The sequence below is a fragment of the Chrysemys picta genome, chromosome 1, assembly GCF_011386835.1.
Source record: "Chrysemys picta bellii isolate R12L10 chromosome 1, ASM1138683v2, whole genome shotgun sequence".
Taxonomy (NCBI): domain Eukaryota; kingdom Metazoa; phylum Chordata; order Testudines; family Emydidae; genus Chrysemys; species Chrysemys picta.
In genome coordinates this window covers 88,397,588-88,417,508 of record NC_088791.1, presented here as the reverse complement: position 1 = coordinate 88,417,508, position 19,921 = coordinate 88,397,588, and the positions used below count along the sequence as shown (strand labels likewise).

Sequence of the window (19,921 nt, the reverse complement as noted above, 5' to 3'; positions counted from 1 at the left end):
TCTAACCCTGGATACTGTTTAGCCACATACGATATTGCAATACTATACGTGTGTGAAAGGCGGAGTGAGGAGACATGTTCCACAAAAGAATGAGAGCCTCACTCAGAAGGGAAGAAAGAAACTGACTTTATTCTTGGGACACTGACGTCTTTACATGTCATGGCAGCTAATTGAATCTCCTTGACTGGTTTTGCCTTTAAAGGCAGGACTATGATTTGGGCACCAGACAAGGATAAGAGGACCATAATGGGATCAGCCTTTTACAGTGAGCACAAGGCAGAAATAACACGGTGGAGGACCATTTAGGGGGGCAATTCGTCCTGCCATGAGAGTTGTAGAGCTGGCAAGATGATTGCGTTCCCTCAAAAAGGCACTTCAGAGACCTGATTTGGAGCAAAAGAGGGACCAGCAGGGAGAGGGATTTTTCCCAATTTAACCCCTCATGTGTCACGACAGCTCTGGGTGGGTTATTTTCAGTGTAGCAGCGGGAAATGCAGAGGCTGTCCGTGGGCCTGTGCAAAGACCTGCTTTTAACAGAATCTCCTGTGGCAGGAAGGAACAAGGGTTAGGAGGGTTCTGGAATCCCTTTGTGGCAGTAGGGGGCAGCATGGTGTGCGGGTCCAGGGCGTGGCACTCCTGGTGACTAGTGCGGTAGGCAGGGGAAGGAGGGAGAAGGCAGCTTGCGTGACCTCACTCTGTCCACTCCTTCTTAATGGACAGATTCCACTCCCAGGTGAGATGGTCATGCTTGTCATCATCAGTGAAGAAGGACTTGTTGTGATAGGTGCCCCGAGCCAGCATGCCCTTGGGTGCTTCCTCAATAGGTGTCAGGAATTCGTACTCCTCCGGCCGTGGCCCATAGCTGCCAACCATGAACGTAGCTTTATCCACTAGGAGTAAACAATCCACAGGGGAAGACCCCATGAGGAGGGAAGTACACAAGAAGAGGAAAAGCTGGGTTCATGAGTACGGATCACACAAGAACTGAGGCAGGCATGAAGGGGAGAGGGCAGAGGCAGGGAGCAGACAGACTCACTGAATGAAACGATGCGAGATTTTGTGCAGAGGTCTATATATAGAATCTATGTGTGGAATGAGGATCTCCCCCGGGACAGCCTGAGCAGGGCTGTGTGTGTACAAAAGAAAGAGGGCTCTTTATACGATTGGAAGCTCTGTGGGGTAGCGCAGAAAAAGGCTGGTTTTGCCTGTGTCCGTTGAATGCTCTGTATAGAATGGGAAATTCTGAGAGGGTGGGGAGGGCAGGCTATGTATATAATGGAAACCTGTGTGATGAGTGGTGTACCCATGACTGTTTCTGTGTCTGTGGAAGGCTCAGTGTGGGATGAGAGCCTTTGGAAGGGGCTCTTTGATCTGGGGGATCTCTCTATAGGATGGGAGAATCTGTGTGCAGGGTTGGGAGTGCATGTGAGGGATGGTGTGTTTGGGAGGAGAGGGGGTTCTCTCTTACTCACCCTTCACCCCTGTCCGGTAGGTATGCTGCACATATTTCAATCCAGACACAATGTCCCTATTTACCTGCAAGAGGAAGTGATCATGGATGAGTCTAATGAGGAGGGTCTCAGTGCAATCTCTGCTGCTCTCCTCCCCTCAACCACACACAGACATTCTTGTCCCAGCTCCTCCATGCCACTACTCTCCTCCTTCCCTGTGCTGGACAGGGTGGGACAGGCCTCAGGGCCCAACATGGAGCAGACATTGCTGAGGGAAGCCCTGGCATTTCTCAATAGCCAGAGATGAGTTTTCACGCAACCTGGATACTTCTGTTTCTCTAATGTGCATCAGAGCTCCTCTTCTCCTTGCCCAAGCCCCACAGGTTAATCAGTCTCTCAGGAGGCACTGCAGAGAGGATTGGGGGAAGGCTGAATGCGGGAGAAGTGCAAGGTTCACAGTTGAGCATTCCCATGTTAAACCCCAGAGCCAGCTGACTGGAGTCATGCATTCTGCACAAAGAGATGGGGAAAGTCTAGGGTAAGACTAACTGAGCTCACTCCTTCACCTCTAGGGCTGAAGGAGACTGGGATCACTGAAGGGGTGGCAAGCTCATGGATATGGAGGGAGATGTTGGACTAGTTAGTTAGCTAGTGTAGACACAGCCTCAGTAATCTCAATATTCCCCAGGAGAGTCACAGCCTGGCTCCATCCCTTGCTTCTCACAGTCTGGACACACTGTGCATTATTAAATCTGAAAACAACACAGCATGCTCCTTCACATCCCAGGGTTCAGTTTGCTGTGCCTACAGTGATCCCAATCCTGGCCAGCCCTGGGAGCCGGAGAGAGAGTTAAGATAACTAGTCTGGCCCTATCCCATCAGCAAGGGTGGGAAATTTAAGGAAACATTTCCTAGCATAAAGAAGGCTTGGGTGTCACTCTGGGGGTGCCTTTATCTCTAGGCCTGTGTGCAATAAAGCTGCGTGAAAATGGTGGAAAATTTGTCCACATTAACATTTTCACTCTTTCAGTTCAGGTGATTGAACATCTCTCAAATTTTGCTTTTCTGCAAAATGCAGCTAATTTTGTAACAAAAACTTGTAAAGATTAATGTGTCTGCTTTGCATGCCACCTTGCTCTTTGAACGCACCCCACTTTCAACAGGAAACAGGTGAAAATGGCATGAAACGCTGTTGACATTTTTGGCAATGTGAAGCCATTTGGGAGGGCATAACACAATGCAGAAAATCTCAGATTCTGTGTAGTTTTGTCTTTTGCTGCAACTATTTTACCCACCGCTAGGTGTTTGGGAAGCCCAGCAACACTCAGCAGATCAGCTTCACAGGGCTTCATGGGAAGCTTTTTTTTCCAGCTTTGGTTTGTGTGGAATCAAATTTTGCTTTGAGTCCCAAAAACTGAAAGCAAAACTCAGTCACGGCTACTGAGTTTCACATAATGACATGTATGAACCATTTCCAAGCATGAATTTTGACTGGTTTCCATGCAACCTCCAGTTCACCACCTGCTTCATAGGTTCACACAACAGGCTTACAAAGGTTAGTAAACCTTTAGGTGGTTTGTAACAATACCCAAAAACAGTTAAGTTTTACATGGTTCAGAGCATCATTTCCAACATTTTGCTCAGCTCTAGTTATCTGTGATGACTGGCTGGTAACTGGAGTGAGCACTGAGCAACCTATGGGAAGCGACCAGAGGGAAAGTGACTCACTTTGAAGTGGATCTTAACTCTGTATTCAACTCCTTCCTTTAGTACAAATGTCTCTTTCTTCAGCGCCGCAACGTCCCCTGTAGAGAGAGAATCAGACAGATAGTACTGCCACAAAGAGAAGAAACCAGACTCTCTTCCAGGAAATGGATGTGCCCTCCCATCATCTTTTTCTATAGCACACCTATGAAATGTGTATGCAGGTGTGTATATGCAAGCTTCTTTATGAGTGTGCATAATACATACAGGTGCGTGCATATCCGTGTGTGTACGCAGGTATGTGCATGCATACACATACATGCTCCTCTTCTTACACAAAAACAGAGCATGCTTGTGTATATACATTCATGTGCACGCTTGTGTGTGTGTGCACACGCATTCTCAAGAGGCATGTGTGTGTGTGCAGATACACTAATGAGAGGCACACATGTGTGTGCAGTTGTGTTTTGCCCTTCTGTTACTCCAGTGAACCAGGTGCATAGCATGGCCCCCTATGCACGTTAGCTGTTTCACTCATGTGGAGTCCCTGGTTCCAGTGAGAGGGAGTGGAGGCTGGGCATGTCTCGGCTGGAAACTCAGTTGGGCTGCACAGTGTGTGAAGATGAATGGCTTTGCAATGCTGTACGTGCGTGCTGGGGATTTCAGTTGAACAGGAAGTATCAATGCCTTGCCAGTCCTGACTTCCTCTCTCTGATAAGAAGCCCATATAAGGTGAAGCATGACTCTCTCACCATGTCCCCTGAAGCCGGAAGAGCAAGGTTGCTTGACACTGCAGTTTCAACATGGCCTGTTACTCTAACATGTACCTATATCTTGTGCTGGTAGGAGCTAGCTAGGTAGAAATCAGAGCATGTGCCTTTCCCTTTGTACAGGGAACTCTAAGACCTGCAATTCTTAGAGATTTCCAAGATCTTCTGCAGAGGAGTTGAAGATGGAGACCACAGACATATGTTTTTATTACTTCTAACCTTCTTTTTACTATAATTGTACTTTAAATAAGAAACTAGGCCCAAGATCTCCATAGCGAATATTCCCCTAGGGTTTACCTCACTTTACACAGCACCAACTTCAAATAGGAAACAGGGCTCTGGAATTATCCCTAGACTTGAAATTTGGGCTGGACCACTGATGTGACAAAGGAAGGAGTCTTCACCTACCAGTAAGGTCCATGGTGATTGGTCCTGGAGCAGTATCACATACCAGGGTGAGCCGTGTGACTACCACGTTGGGAGCTGTTGGGTCTGTAGGATTGGAAAGAGGAGGCCAATTGGCTTGCAAAATCAAAGTGGAGGGAGGGAGAGGCATCTCCCTCCTCATCTCCCTGTTTAAAGATTGCTCTGTCATCTAACGTGGAATAATGACTGGGTCCTCTTAGGAAGACAGAACCATGCACCTCGCCCAATGGGAAACATTCCATAAGCCACATCCCACTACCCCTCTAGAAGAGACCATCAGGAACATACCTTCCACCACATGACGCTGCCCTAGCAAGAACTAACCCAGGCATAGCTGCCACCTTGGGTCCCTCCAAGCAGGATTCCCGCTTGGGCACATACCTGAGACCACAAACCTCTTTCTCAGTAGGAACTCTCTCAGGCATGCATGCATGCCTCCCCAAGCCTTGGCCCCATCCCAGACACCCCTAGCCACAGACCTGACACTATAGACCCTATCTCCATTTGAGTCCACCCACCCCAGTCAGGCATATATCTGGTAGCTTGCTCCTATACTGCAGCAAGACCAATGCATATATCTACTGGACCCTCCCCATTGGGGACAACTTCAATCCTTCCCCACAATGCATGCCACCATAGTGTCCTCCCACAACCAGGATTGGACACACACTGTATTTCTCTATAAGCCTTTTCCATCAGAGATCCATACCTGCCACCACAGGCCCATCCCCCAGCAGGGATTTCTTGTACTTAGCAAGACTTTCATCATCCTTGTCCAGCTCCTGCAACTCCTGAAGCGATTTCTGGGGTGGGGGCTTGTAGTTGAGTTTGCCATCCACTTCATCGTCCTCTTCCTCTACATGTAGGTCTGGGGTTTTCTCAGTCATGGTCTCTTGGCCTGAAGAGGGCAATACAGCCAGTCAGTGGCAGGACAAAGCAGGTGAGTACAGCCTGGCTGGTATTTGTTCTCTGGAGAAAGCAACTTAGTCTCCAGGTTTGTCAGTCAGACACCTGGCACCATAGGTGCTGGAACTAGGGGTGCTCACGGTGCTGCAGCTCCCACTGGCTTGCAGTGGTTTCTATCTTATACAGGGTTTACAGTTTGATTCCATGGCTCTCAGCACCCCCACTATACAAATTGTCCCAGCACTGCTGCCTTGCACCTAGGGTGACCAGACCGCAAGTGTGAAAAATCAGGACAGGGGGTGGGGGGTAAGAGGAGCCTATATAAGAAAAAGACCCAAAAATCGGGACTGCCCCTATAAAATCGGAATATCTGGTCACCCTACTTGCACCAGCACCACATTCAATGTAGTAACCTAATGCCAAAGCAAAATGCTCAGAAATCTGTTGTTTGAGGGTTGAATTAGTCTGTTGCTGTGTTTCTGTATTTTCAGTTAGATATGCTTCCCCCCTTGTCTTTCTTTCTTGTCCCCAACTTTTTGTGGGGCCTCCGGGAGTGAGAAAACAACTTAGACGGAAACTATGACATTTTGCAATAAGCCAACTTGTGCAATCCCAGTAGAGCCCTACAATAACTAGGGCAAGCAGCCCCAGCACTGATCAATGACTTCACATTAAAAGCCACTGTCACATATAGAAGCATGGAGGGAAATAAGGAAAAGGGTTAATTTTCCTGCTTCTAATGGGTTATAAATAACACTTAGAAACACAGAATGTACAAGGAGATAAAATACCTGATAATGACTCTCTTAACTGAACAGATTAAATAAACCTTCTTTCCTCAAGAAAATGAATCCTACTAAATCCAGCCGCACATGCCCCAGGCTTTCTCTGCTGCACACCCTTGAAAATAGCTCACTTCATGCAATGACGGGGTCTACTTCCTGTGCAGGAAGGAAATGTGTGGTCTGTTCCTATGACAACACTTGTCCCAGCTGCAGATCTGCTCTGAGCAGTAGCATTTCAACCATAAGACATCGCAGAGGCAAGAGGAAGTGAGAACTAAAGTCAATGAGCAGTTGTCTCAGCACGGGCTTAGACAGGAGCTGCTCACTGGATTTCCTCTTCCATGAGGACAATGGCAGGTTCTTTTCCCATGGAATCCTGGGATTATCACAGATTTCCAGAGCCACTTCTTCAGTTGGTATAAATCAGTGCAGCTGCACTGAAGTCACCTGTTGGAAGAATGAACCTGCTCTGGTGGCTGCACAGAAAGAAGTAAAGAGAGAGAGAAAAAGTGGATGGAGGATGAGGAGATAGGTGGATGGATGGAGAATGGATGGCCAAAACGAGAGAATGAGGTAGAGAAGGGGATGAATGGCCGGAATAAGGAAGGAAAGGTTGAACGGTTAAGTAGATAGGACTGTAGGTTCTGCCTTAATGAATCAGATGACTGGTCCATCTAGTCTGGTATATGGTAGTGGTCAATTTTTGATGCTTCTGAGAAAGGTTTAAAAAAACCCAGCCACAATCCCATTGGCAATGGTGGATACTGCACATCGACCCAATCATTCTTTGCTGTGTGACGATTTTGTTTGATTTGTTCTATGTATAGTGGTCATTCATTTTAGTGACTGACCATTCATTCTTGTGTCATGGGATAATATGAAAGGCGGAATTGATACACTTCCACTTTACCCTTAGTTATTTTAAATTTCTCTATCAATTTCCCTCTAATTCTTCTCTCTAGGTAGGTAACCCTAGTGTTTGCCCACTCACTCAATGGGTATGTTGATGATAATAACATATTTCACTCATTAAATTAAAATGACTCTCCCGGGATGAGTTTGTGAGTAGAACTGCGCAAGGCTGAATCACACCCAGCTTGGCAGCTTCAGACATTATCCCAGTCCTGGTGAGACTGATGGAAAAACTCCAGGAGGAGCTTCTTGGCAGATGCCTTTGGTGGCATAAAGGTGATAGATACATAGACTGACTAAAGAGCCAAGGAACAGACAGATTTGGTCATGCCTTCCAATGGATAATACATATTCTATGATACTGCATTACAATTAAACCTTTGCGTGAGTCTGGAGCTAATGTGGAGAAGCCAGTAGGGAGAAAAGGAAATCTGAGACAGCTCTACAGATGAGGAGAGAGGTCAAATCTTCCCATTGGTGCCTTCATTGCAACTGTCCTGATTTACACCAACTGAAAAATTGGTTCTGGGAGTCTGCATTCCATGGCGAAAGAACCTGAGATTGTCCTCATAGAAGAGGAAAACCAGGCCTGTTCCAGGATCCTATGGGAAAAAATCTGATTGATCCCCCAGCTTCAGCATGAAGAATGCATGATGAAGCCCTGAAACTTTTGATCATTCCCCCACCATCTTGTCCGCCTGACCTCTCCACTCCTCACTCCCTCCATGAGGGTCTTTATGATCTATCAGAGAGGGAGAAGGAGAAGAAGACACTGATATAGGGAAAGGGAGGGAGGTGGAGAACAGAGATTTTGTCCTGGAATGTCTGGTTACTTCCCTGGTTACTCCCTCAGATCTTCCTCCTGCTTTGCCCAGGACTGAGGCACTTTCCATCAGAACTAGTGCAGAGGGCTCCCCTTCTCAGGAATTCCTCTGGGTGCCCTAAACCTCTCAGAGATCTTAGCAACCCATTGGGCAAGCTGGAATGGCAGACTACCCAATTACCTAGTGAACCAAAGGGATAGGGCTCTGGCTAGTCCCCCCTGGTATGGATACCGTCCTGGCTCATTCGTATGCCTACGCTGCTGCTCCCTACTATGTGGCGTAGGTTAGACCCATGCCTGAGTTTTACTTCTAGGGTTCTGGGTCCCAGTCCTGCTCTCTGCAAAACTCCCATTAATTTCAGTAGGAAAGGAAGGGCCTTCTATGCACGTGCGTGCTCACTCACTACAGTCATCTACAAAATGGAATACATCAGAGCTTCTCCTGGACACCTCAGCTTCCTCCACCTTGTTTGTTAGTGCATACGGATGTGGTTTGCCTCACTGGCCCAGCAGGAAGGGTAATGCTCCTGTGGCTCTTCAAATATATTGTCTATACACTGAATGGCCACTTTTACAATGAAAAAATAAAATTAACCCTTAAAACACTTTTGGAAAGAAATTAAAGATTTGTTTCCTACCATGAATGCTTTCTCTGGCCCTACCCACTCGCATAGATTCTTAGGCCCTCCCTGTGCCCCTGCCCTGCCCCTTGACACCTCCCTCTTCTCACGCACTAGATTTCAAATTGTGTCTTTGAGGACCGGGGTCTTGTCTCTGGCCATGGGGGAGAAACAACGAGCCAGGGAGCCCCTGCCAGAAAGTGAAAACTTCAAAAGGCAAAGAGCAAAAACACCATAATCATTGGTACCAGCCACCCACTTTGGCAGAGTCCCAGGGCTGAACGGGCAGGGGAGGTTGAAGCTTCAGAAGCGCTCGCTGTAGGTCAGAGGGAGCCATGCTGACAGGAGGCAGCAGGCAGAGAAAGACCTTACTGCCGCTCCCTGTGCTGTATGGTATCTGCCCTGGGCATAAATAGGGGGCATCAGCCATTTAACAAGTGCTTCTTAAGAGCATCAAACTCACATAAAACGTAACCCCCAAATATAGGGCTTATCTACGCAAGAACGAGGATTTGGCAGAGGGAATGCATTGGAATTTTCCATGATGCAGGGTAAACTACTTCCTCTCCCAGCCCCACCCCCTAGGGATGAAAGGTAAAATACCCCATTGCCTGAGCAGGCCTCTTGGGAAAGCAAAGCAAAGCATTATTTACCAAGGAGCCTGGGCAGGAGACAACTCCCACCCCCCACCCCCCTCCAATCCTTCACAAGCATTTCCCAGTCTCACTGACAGCGCAGTGCGCAGCCATCTCCCCTTTCTCCTCCTCACAGCTGTCTAACTTCCCATTCTGGTGCAGCCAGGACCATCCTCTTTGCATTTCAGACCCTTTCCTATTGTAAAGCTGTGCAAATCAATCCCCCCTCCGCCGCAGGGAACAGCTCAAATTGTGGTCGCACAGTGAGAAGGCTCTTTTCCATCTCCCCCTCCCCCGAGTTATCTGCATTTATACTCACTGGCTGGCGTCTGCGTCCGGGGTCCCTCTCTGCTCTCTGCGCTCAGTTTTGAGTTTTGGCAGTTAGAGCAGGAAGGAAGTTGAAGAAAAAAAAAAAGCGCCCACACTTCAAGAGGAAGCCCTGAGCTAGCTGCAGAGTCACTGCTCATGCTGCAGTGCTCACTTTATCTGGATCCTCCTACATCTTGATCAACTGGGTCTGAGCAGCATCCTTTCCCACAAACAGCCTGTATGTGTGTGTGTGTGCGCGCGTGCATGTCACTGTGTGCTTGTATGTGTTCGAAGATGGGTGTTTTGTATATTACTGTGTACCTCCCGGTAAATCTGTTGGATATGGGAATATATTTTTGCATGCATTTGTGTTCATATGTGGGAGCATGTACTCCAGTCCTGATTTTTATCTCACATTAGTTTTCCGCCGGTGTACCTCCATTGATTTCAACAGGGTTATTCCTGGTGTGTGTGGGGGGGGTGTAGATATGGGTGTGCATTACAGAAGCACCCCCATCTTCCCCAAACTTAAGGATGTGTTTAGTTTTCCACTTAAAGCAGGGTGTGAATCCCTAAATTAAGCATGGTCACTCACAGGAATCAATTATCCTCAAACAGGAACAACCTCAAGAAGGAGAAACTGATTTTCTAGGTGCTTTTCACACTCTTTAGAGCCTGCTTTTCAGACATGTAGCAGTTTTTAAACCATTTCCTCTTTGAAATGTCAATAGAGATTCTGTCTTTCTATTCCAACCCAGAACATCCTCACCAAGTGCACATCTAATGACTCACACGTAAAACTTCCCTCTGACCTCATACTTTTCCAGATACAAATACAGTAACACATTAAAGACTTAACCCCTCCAGGTATATTTCCAGGTACACACCTTAGAATGCTCAAGAACCGATGGGGGAGGGGTGGGTGTGTGGGCACCGCTAGGTAGGTTTTATAGTCCATTAAGATAAGATTAGAGTTATTGTTTCTGTCTGAGTGTGATTGTGAAGAATTGGATGTGTGCGTTGGGTGATTCTGTGTGTTGGAACTGAAAGCATGTTTTTGTATAACCACAATCTGAGGGCCAAATTCTTCTCTCAGTTACACTGGTGCAAATCTGGAGTAAATCCTCTGATGTTGATGGATTTACTCCAGATTGACATGGGAGCAGCAAAACAGAATTAGGACTTGTGAGTAAGCAGATCATGCAAAAACATGTGAGTTGAGGCTGTTGTGAAAACAAATGTCACAGGTGGAGATTTCCTTGATTTTTAATGATTGTGTGGATAGGAGATGTACCTGAGCAACTTTAAGTGAATGAAGTTTTGTTGTTGCTTTTGGAGGCATACAAATCTGTGTGTATATGCATGTTTGTGTATTTAAGTATGTGAATGTGTGCAGATATCAAGATGTACATATGTGTGTGTATATAGCTATAGAAGTGTGCACGGGTGCATGTAGGAAGGGATGCATGTAGCTATGTGTTTTATAGGTATGTGTGTATAATGTAGGTATGATATTGTATGTGAAATAATGTGTTTGTGTGTAGCCATAGATGTAGGAGTATGTATGATGTGGCCTATTGGATAGAATACTGAAATGGGATTCAGACGACCTGTAGAGGCACAGAGAGGTGAAGTGACCTGTGACTTCGGGACAGTCACTTCACCTCTCTGTGCCTCAGTTTCCCCAAATGTAAAATGGGAGATGATAAATCTTAGCTCCTTTGTAGATCCTTTAAGACGCAGCAGCCATGTGCAGCTCAGACAATGGAACCTACCTAGCAGTGCCCACACACCCACCCTTCCCCCATCTGTTCTTGAACATTCTAGAGTGTGCCACACCCAGATCACCTCAGTTCTGACAGAAACTGTGATGGGGATGGTCATGCCTAGTGGTCAGAGTCAGAATCAAGAGTCCAGGGTAGAGTTAGAGTGAGAGCATGGTTGGAGCAAGAGCAGGCTAAGGCTTGCGGAGTCTTGCCACTGTCAGTCAAGAATGAGTTCCAAGCCCTACCGTGACATTGAGCAGACAGAGTGGCTATTTCTCTTTGTGAGGCTTATATACCTGGTCTGGGAATCACATGGCCAGTTCCTAGCTTGTGGATTGGCTGGAGCCTAGCACAGGAGTGACTCATCACTTTATAAGTTCCTTCCAACCGCCAGCTGCGACAGACCAGGAACAGATCTGGACAGAAGATCCCGAAGCTCTTTAGACAGAGCCTCTAGTTGTTGGTTTAGTAGTTTAGCTAGTCAGTTTAGGTATCGTAATTTAGGTTTGATACTTGACTTAAAAAGTTAAAGGTTTTCATGCTAGTTAGCTTTGGCCCAGGGCCAAGAGCCAAGAGACCAGGTTTGAAAAGAGGCGTGTCATGTCTGACGGTATTCCCGGCATTTAATGCACACAATCACTGCCTCACTTGTCTTGACTATAAAGAAGCACTGAAATATTAAGCACATCAACAGGAGGGGGTGGTCAAACTTCAACATGTCAGCATCTGAGTTTGGTTCAGAGAAGTATCCAGAAGTTTGACGGTTTCTTACTAGTTTAGCCAAATCTTTAAAGGCACCTCCCTAAACCACACGACCTTTGCCCCCTAAGGCCAGCCTCAAGTCTTCTAAAATCATGAGTCAAGCAGCAAAAATCATGAGATTGGGCTAAAAATCATAAGAGGTTTTTTTTTTAAATCATAAATGTGGGGTTCTTTCTAGTTGCCATCTGGTACTGGAGCCTTTAGAGTTCATATTTTCAAACTAGAAACTTAGCAATTAAGAAAAATGCTGAGGTTCTCACATCGTCACAGGAATCCAGGAGCTTTAAGGGTGGGGAATAAAACCCTAATATTGTGATAAAAGCAGGAGAGTCAGCAACGCTGCTCTTCCAAACCTCCTACAGTCCTGGGCTTCCCCCTCTTTGAGGGGTTTTTTCAAGAGGGTCAGGGTGAACTTCTGAGCATTTCACACACTTTTAACATCTTCAGGAGGCTCTCATGATGTTTGGAAGAGCTGGGAAGTAAACGCATGCACTCCTTCTAACATCATCCTGCTTTATCTTTCTGGGGGAGGCAGCCTTCCTACCCACCCCTTTAGTTAGCTGCAGGATTGGAAACTCATTTGAATCTCACTGAAGTTGCACATTAGCCTTTCAGTGCATGCAAAGCTGTCTCATCCCCAAAGTACACACAGGATGCAACAATCCCTGTTCTCTAAAATTGTGGAGGAGGGCAGGAGGGGTAAAAGGTCAATCAAACTCTCCCCAGTACACCACTCATCATATTAAGAGAGAACCTAGAACATAATTAAGGATTGACTAGCCCTCTTTGGAGGAAGAGATTTCTGTGACTGTAATGGAGGGTGTAGGGTCCTATGATGGTTAGATCTACCAGCGACCACTGGGTTATTTCTCCCACTGCAACCAGGAAGGCTAAACCCTTATCAATACATTTCAGAATCTCACAAGGAAAAAAAAAAAAAGAGAGAGAGAGAGAGAGAGAGAGAATCCAGGTGGTGTGGTGGTTTATATTCAGGGTTTGTCTCTGGAGTTCTTAATTTTCTGAATCAATGTATTCACTTCTAATCAACAGGCAATTGACAACATATTGTAGGTAACTACATTCTGCTGTCCTGAGTTCAGTTGGATATAGTCTCTTCATTTTGTGTCTCAAATTTTGCAGAATGTTGCTGTATGCTGTTTAATGCCTTTGGTATGTTCCACCCCAGAGGTAGCTGGCATTACAGCAAGGGCTGAAGTGATCTTTATATTCTGCCAGTTGCATCTAGTGACCATCAGAAGTAGTTGACACTGCAAACCAATTTCTGTCATAACCTTTTGTTTTCACATGCTCGTAAGTTTCCAAAACATTCATCTTTGAGGCTGAAATTTTCCAGTTATGGGCTCTGACACAAGGTGATTGAAGTTTGAGCAGAGATTCCAGCATTTTTTAATGATGAGAAGATATAAAGCCTATGTTTTTCCTAGTGCAAACAATGGTTCATGTAGAGATGTTTTGGTGAGGGGTATAAATGTGCACTTGATAGAACTTTATAAGTATTATTATTTTTATTAGACTTCACACTACTCTGTATAATTTCCTCTGGTCCTGCACCTATATCATTAGCTGTGCCAGCCGTACAAGTTACTGATCTTTTCTGGGAGGAATTCACAGTTGTGTTGCAGCAACCTTACGCCAGTAGAGCTGATGCAAAGTGGTTGTAAGTCTCACCCCGAGGCTTCCCCAGAAAGATAAGACAGTTGTCATTTATTCATACAAATCTATACAAACTTAATTTCAATGGTGTCACGCTCTGCAGTGTGGCGGGGGGGACTCACTGCCTCCCTCCCCAGGCACCCAGCTCAAGGTCCTCTGGTTGGTGGAAATTTTGATAATACAGTGTCGTCAAAAATGGGCATCATTCAAAGGCCCTTTCTCCCACAAACGCAATGGTACCAAACATGACAAACCTAGAACACTTACATAGAGAACTATTCAAGAAAATGTTGAAAAATCAACTTTTTAAAATTATACTTTAACACAGGCATGTCAAACATGCAGCCCTCACCAAGTTACATTGTAGCCCTCAGTTGACAGTGCTGTGTTACTGGCTAATGCTCAGAACATGATACCTGGTTACATAGGCACCGACTCCGTGGTTGCTCATCTCCTGGTCATGCCCCGATCTCAGCATGATGTTGATCTACATGAGACTTTGGGAAAGTCCTAGTTCTCCAAGGTATCATGATTGATGTTCGACTGCTATGGAATGGTATGACTCAGATACAAGTTCTCGGCAAACCAGAACCTGTTAACACCTGCCGAGATTGGGCCGAATACTTCATTATGAGGTCACAGAGAAAATACTGGACCTATGATGAAGTCCACCTAGTGTTTGACATGTATGCAGAAAAATCAATTAAAAATATTACCAGAAAGAAGAGCCTCCATGCTATTGCACCTGTCTAATACAAATTCATTGACTCCATCAACATCTCCAGTGTCACAATGAAGTAGCTACTATCTCATACTCACACAAAGGATGAGTTAAATGCATACCTTGCAGGAAAAATACTCCAGCATGTGAAGAATTGCTTGAAGAATTTAGTTGTCACATGGCATAATCAAGCTGCTGTCTCACACTATTCAGGGGAGGTTTTTTTGTAGTTCCTATGAGGAGGCTGACTCTAATATTATTTTGCATGCCATCAATTCCACAAATGCTACTAAACTTTGGATATTTGCACAAGACGCAGATGTTCTAGTGCTCTCTGTGAGACGCTACGCAAGACTTCAGCAAGATTTTGTTTTTGTACCTCCTGCTGGGGAACAGAATTGCTCTATATCCATCAGAGATGTGTTCCTATCATTTGAACCATTAAAAGACGCCATCCTGAAAGATTTCCATGCCGTTTCCGAATGTGACACTACTGGACAGTTGGCTGGAAACATCAAATTATCTTACCGGAAGGCATTTGATTCAGTCACCAAAGACTCCTTCCTCGCTCTGAAGATGCTCGGAACAGCTGGAGGCATTCATATGCCAAGTTTAGTTATTTGAAGACCATAATTGGGACACTTGCTGAGCTACATTGGTGGATGTTTTCCAAGAAGCAGACAAAAATTGCCACTGGCAAAGGATGCATTTACATCTGCTATCATGAAGGCAAATTACCAGGCAATGGAATGGCCTCAGATTGATTAAGTGCATCCAAAACTACTCTCCCCTATTGGGCATAGATGGATCTTGGAGGATGGACTGATCACACCAGTTATGTTTGAAATACCATGCGCTCTGGAATCAATCCTTCAGCTAATCGAATGGTTATGTACAAAGACCAGATGCTCACCGCCCTGCAAATGTTTGGCCAGCAGCCTGCCATGTATGGAGATGTGTGAGTGTGGAACAGATGAGGATTAGTGTGACAATGCATCTAGCCGTGGTGCCCTAGACAGAGACAACACTGATGACTTGGATGAATTAATGTTTTAAGTCTTTTTTTATGTAAGCAATGCATCCCGGTGTTAAAGTGTAATTACCACAACATTGACTTTTAAACATTTTCTCTAATATATATCTACATAATTGTTCTAGGTTTGCCATGTTTGGTACCACTGAGTTTGGGGGGTGGGGGGAAGGGCTTTCGAATGATACCCAACTCGCCCCATTTCCAATGACATTATATTATCAAAATTTCCACCAACCAGAGGCGCGGGAGTTGGGAGCCAAGGACAGTGAGTCCCTCCTGTGATGCTACCAAGGGTGACACCACTGAAACGATGATTCTGTAGATTTTTATGAATCAGATGACACCTCCCTGACTTTTCCATCACTGACTTGCCCTCACAATGATATTTGACTATATTAGGCTCCCAGGCTAGAGTAGGAAGCCTCCCTTCTAAATGCAGAAATCCCCCCTGCCCCAATGAAATATACTGTATCTCTTGGACAGTGTTTCTATGGTAAGCCTCTATATGCATCCGAAGAAGTGGGCTGTAGTCCACGAAAGCTTATGCTCTAATAAATTTGTTAGTCTCTAAGGTGCCACAAGTACTCCTGTTCTTTTTGCGGATACAGACTAACACGGCTGCTACTCTGAAACCTATGGTAAGCTAGTGATATATTTTGGAATTCTGTGGGAAGAAAGTTGCAAAATAAATGTAGAGCAACTTCAGTGGGATTGAAAGGAGAATTTGGCCCAGTAAGTGAAATTATATAAATGCATATATGCTCTACAAGTACAAGTCCCCAGCCTGTCTGAGGAATCATTTTAGAAGTATAAATCCTGTTGAAGTTATTGCTACTCACAGGAACTTACCATATATTTTCCCCATTGTAACAATACTTCATTCTACTAGTACACTAGTTTATGTGGCAAGTGAAAGTGACAGAGATGTGAATACATACCTTGATATGGGCGCAGATGTGCACAGTGTGAGGACCTTGTGTATAGATAGGAATGGGTGTGTGTTTAACATGCCTCAGCACTGCATGTGGTAGGCTGAAGTTCACACAGAGCATGTGTTTAGCAAAGATGGGAGGGGACACACATGGAATGGTTCAGACACACAGCACACAGCAGGGGCTGTAATTCCTGACCCATATTACTGTAGAAGGTTTCCTGTGGAAGTAGGTTCCTGAAATTCATTCAGAGGGCTGAGGCTGCTGGTGTTTTCCAGGTTGGGTGCCACGGTGTCGGTCGGGTGGGAACCTGAACCCAGGGGAACGGAATGTGATGAAGTGCTCCATCTCTCCTTCATGTTCCCAGGCATTTCAAGGAGAGATTTGCCGGAGGCACGGGGAGAAGATTGGAGACTTAACGCCTAATTAAGCAGCTTTTAGGCCAGCTAAAGCGCTAATCGCATAACTCCAGTCCCCAGCTCAAAGGTGAGGAAGGAAGACACAGGAACCCTGGGCAACTGCTGCTGCCTCTCCCACCCATCAAACACACAGAGGGGGCCAAGCTGGGGGAGAGGGTGTTGGTGAAATGAGAGTGTGGTTCAGGCAAGGAGAAAGAGACTGGAAGGTAGAAAGTCGGGGGAGGGGGCAGCTGGAAGAAAGGGAAAAATAGGGAGCTGGGTGGGGACCCAGAGAGGGGGCAGAGTGGAGTGAGCCAGAAGGAGAGAAAGACGGTCTGGTAAAGGAAAGAGGGGTCAAAGACTGCAGGTATATTTACACTGCAAAAAGGGTGTGCTCTTAATGCAGGTTAGCTAACTCAGGTTCAAATGGCAGTGAAGACACAGCAGCTCAGCTTTTAGTGCAGGTTAGCAGCTGGAGCTCAAGCCTATAAGGGTACAGCTGAGAGCAAACCCCCCAGTCCAGAGAGATAGACTTGTGCTAGTGGGCTGGAGCTAGAAATAGCCAGGGCCGGCTCCAGGCACCAGCCCACCAAGCTTGTGCTTGGGGCGGCACCTGGAGGGGGGCTGCGCGGTGCGGTGCTCCGGTTCCGGCCACCGGGGAGAGCGGAGCCCCGGCCGGGGCTCGCCGCCCTCCCCCCGGCGCTCTGGCCGCCGGGGAGAGCGGAGCCCTGGCCGGGCACTCCGCCCTTCCCCCAGGGCTCCGGCCGCCCTCCCCTGCCACGCTGGGGGAGAGGTGGGCGGCCGGAGGCTTTTTTGCCCGGGGCGGCAAAAAAGCCAGAGCCGGACCTGGAAATAGCAGTATGGATGTTCCAGCACAGGCAGAAGGTCAGGCTCTCAAACCGACCCAACCCCCTATACTTCCAGCCCGAGCCTGGACATCTACACTGCTGTTGTTAGCATGCAGGCACAAGCCCCACAAGACACGTCTGTCTACCTGGGCTGAGAGGCTCACTCCCAGCTGCAGTGTAGACATACTTTAGGGGAGCCTGGGCTTGTCATGAGCTGCTAACCTGAGTTATGCCGACTTGGCATGTCGTCACTACTACTTTAACCTGAGTTTGCTAACGTGGGTTAGCTGACCAGAGTTAAGAACGCACCTCTTTTTGCAATGTAGACATACCCTGAAAGAGAGATCCAGGAAGGGAGAGGGCACTCGAACTCGCAGATGGGGCTAGGAAAGTAGGGTTGCCACCGGTCTGGTTTTCACCTGGACAGTCCGGGTTTTGGCTCGTGTGTCCGGGTGCCATTTGGCAAGCTCTGATGTCCGTTTTTTTTTATCTGGGGGGAAGAGGCAGAGCAGGCACAGGGCCTGTGGAAGAGGTGGAGAACGGGGAATGGCCTCAAGAGAAGAGGTGGAGCAGGGGCAGGGCCTTCTGGGTCCAGTTACCAGCCATTAGAAAGGTGGCAACCCTAAGGAAGAGAGTGAATACAGGAAAGGAGATAGGTTTCTGGATAGGGAGAGAAGGATTCTACAGGTACCCCTAGGTGCAAAGTAGAGAACAGCAAGTGAATGTCTCAGGCCTGGTCTACACTAGAGTTAGATCAATGCAAGGCAGCTTACGTCGAACTAACTCTGTAAGTGTCTACACTAAAATGTTGCTCTTGCTGATGTAACTCACCTGCTATGCTGACTTAATAACGCCACCTCCATGAGAGGCGTAGCACTTAGCTCAATGTAGTTAGGTCAACGCAGTGTCAGTGTAGACACTGCATTACTTACATCAACTTTAGTGGCCGTAAATGCCCCAGCATGACTGCTTTGGTCACCATTTTGAACTCCACTGCCTGGTGGCCAGGTACACAGGTACACGCCTCTCCCCTGACTCCATTTCCTGTTTGCTCCGTGTGTAGAGCTCACCCAGCGACTGCCTAGCTAACCATGCCAACTCCACGCTGCAGACACACTCCTGCCTGGAGCACACAGGAGGTGGAGGATCTCCTGCGTTTGTGGGGAGAAGTGGCTACAAAAGGGACCCGGAGCAGTGCCATGTGAAAGCTGTACCAGAAGGCAAGGGAGGCTAACAGCTACTCTGGTGCAGAGCTGCAGACATGCTGCTATTAAAAAGAGCTGCATGCCATCGTCAGCAGAGACCTCTCCCCACCAAAAGCCCCCTGGATACTTCGGAGGAGCTGGAGTCATAGGCCCCCAGAGTGAACTCTGAGGAGGAGGTGTTGGGCGAAGAAGAGGAGGAGGCGGAGTATGGGAGGAGTGTTGTACATTAGACACAGGAGGTAACTGTCCCACTCTACTGGGCACTGGTGAGGCCTCAGCTGGAGTACTGTGTCCAATTCCAGGTGTCACACTTTAGGAAAGATGTGGACAAACTGGAGAGAGTCCTGAGCAACAAAAATGATAAAAGGTTTAGAAAACCTGACCTATGAGGAAAGGTTGACACAACTGGGCATCTTTAGTCTTGAGAAGAGAAGATTGTGAGGAGACCTGACAAAATCTTCAAATCTGTTAAGGACTGTTATAAAGAGGACAGTGATCGACTGTTGTCCATGTCCCCTGAAGGGAGAACAAGAAGTAATGGGCTTAATCTGCTGCAAGAGACATTCAGGTTAGATATTAGGAAAAACTTTCTAACTCTAAGGGTCGTTAAATACTGGAATAGATTACCAAGGGAGATTGTGGAATCCCCATCACTGGAGGTTTTAAAGAACAGATTAGACAAACATCTGTCAGGGATGGTCTAGGTTTACTTTGACTTGATAACTTTTTGAGGAGTCCCTTCCAGCCCTGCATTTCTATGTCTCTAGAATATAAGTGAGATCAGAATCAGGGTGTAAGTATTTTTATTATTTGTTGCAGTTCATTTCTGGCCTAGGTGGGATTTAGAAGGACAGAGGGTTTTGTGGAAAGGACAGTGACAAGTTAGTCCAAATAACAAATACTGTACATGTTTTATATCAGCTGTTTTAGATCCTAGCTGGTGTAAATTAATAAGTACAGATCCATTGATTCCAGTAGAACCACCAATCAAGGATTCGGCCCACTATATTTCAGCCTCAGGTCAGATATATTTTCACAGCAAGACAAACTCATCCATGGAATTGTGAGTGTATTTTAAATTGTGTATTTCCTGTATCATTAAAGTTTGCCAAATTAGTTGTTATTTCTGGTATAGTTATGGTTACCATAGTTACCATAGGGTTTGAGATCTTGTGGGAGGGGTTGCAAAAGATTTCTTAGAATGGAAGTGGGGAAAAATCTGGCCTACAGCAGCATTGAGA

The 19,921-nt window shown here is 46.5% G+C and overlaps 2 protein-coding genes across 4 annotated transcripts in view; one reads left to right on the top strand and one right to left on the bottom strand.

Moving 5' to 3' along the window:
* PDE6H (phosphodiesterase 6H) overlaps positions 1–19,921 on the top strand; it is a 110,055-nt gene that overhangs the window by 75,343 nt on the left and 14,791 nt on the right. The window contains exon 1 of one of the 2 annotated variants that reach the window (XM_008178783.4): positions 9,465–9,579. The exons of the other annotated variant lie outside the window; for it this stretch is intronic. The gene's annotated coding sequence lies outside the window, so the exon portion shown is untranslated. Of the gene's footprint in view, positions 1–9,464; positions 9,580–19,921 lie in introns of those variants that run through there. 2 annotated transcript variants of the gene reach the window in all.
* ARHGDIB (Rho GDP dissociation inhibitor beta) lies at positions 110–9,499 on the bottom strand. 2 transcript variants are annotated; one of them, XM_005305277.3, is made up of 6 exons: positions 9,352–9,499; positions 5,061–5,249; positions 4,334–4,417; positions 3,180–3,256; positions 1,473–1,536; positions 110–890 (listed from the first exon to the last, which is right to left on the bottom strand). In XM_005305277.3, exons 1-6 carry the CDS (start codon positions 9,497–9,499, stop codon positions 691–693), a joined length of 762 nt encoding a protein of 253 aa, XP_005305334.2. In that variant the 3' UTR covers positions 110–690. The 2 variants fall into 2 exon arrangements, with proteins under 2 accessions (XP_005305334.2, XP_023955387.1); XM_024099619.3 differs by lacking the exon at positions 9,352–9,499 and adding an exon at positions 6,049–8,272.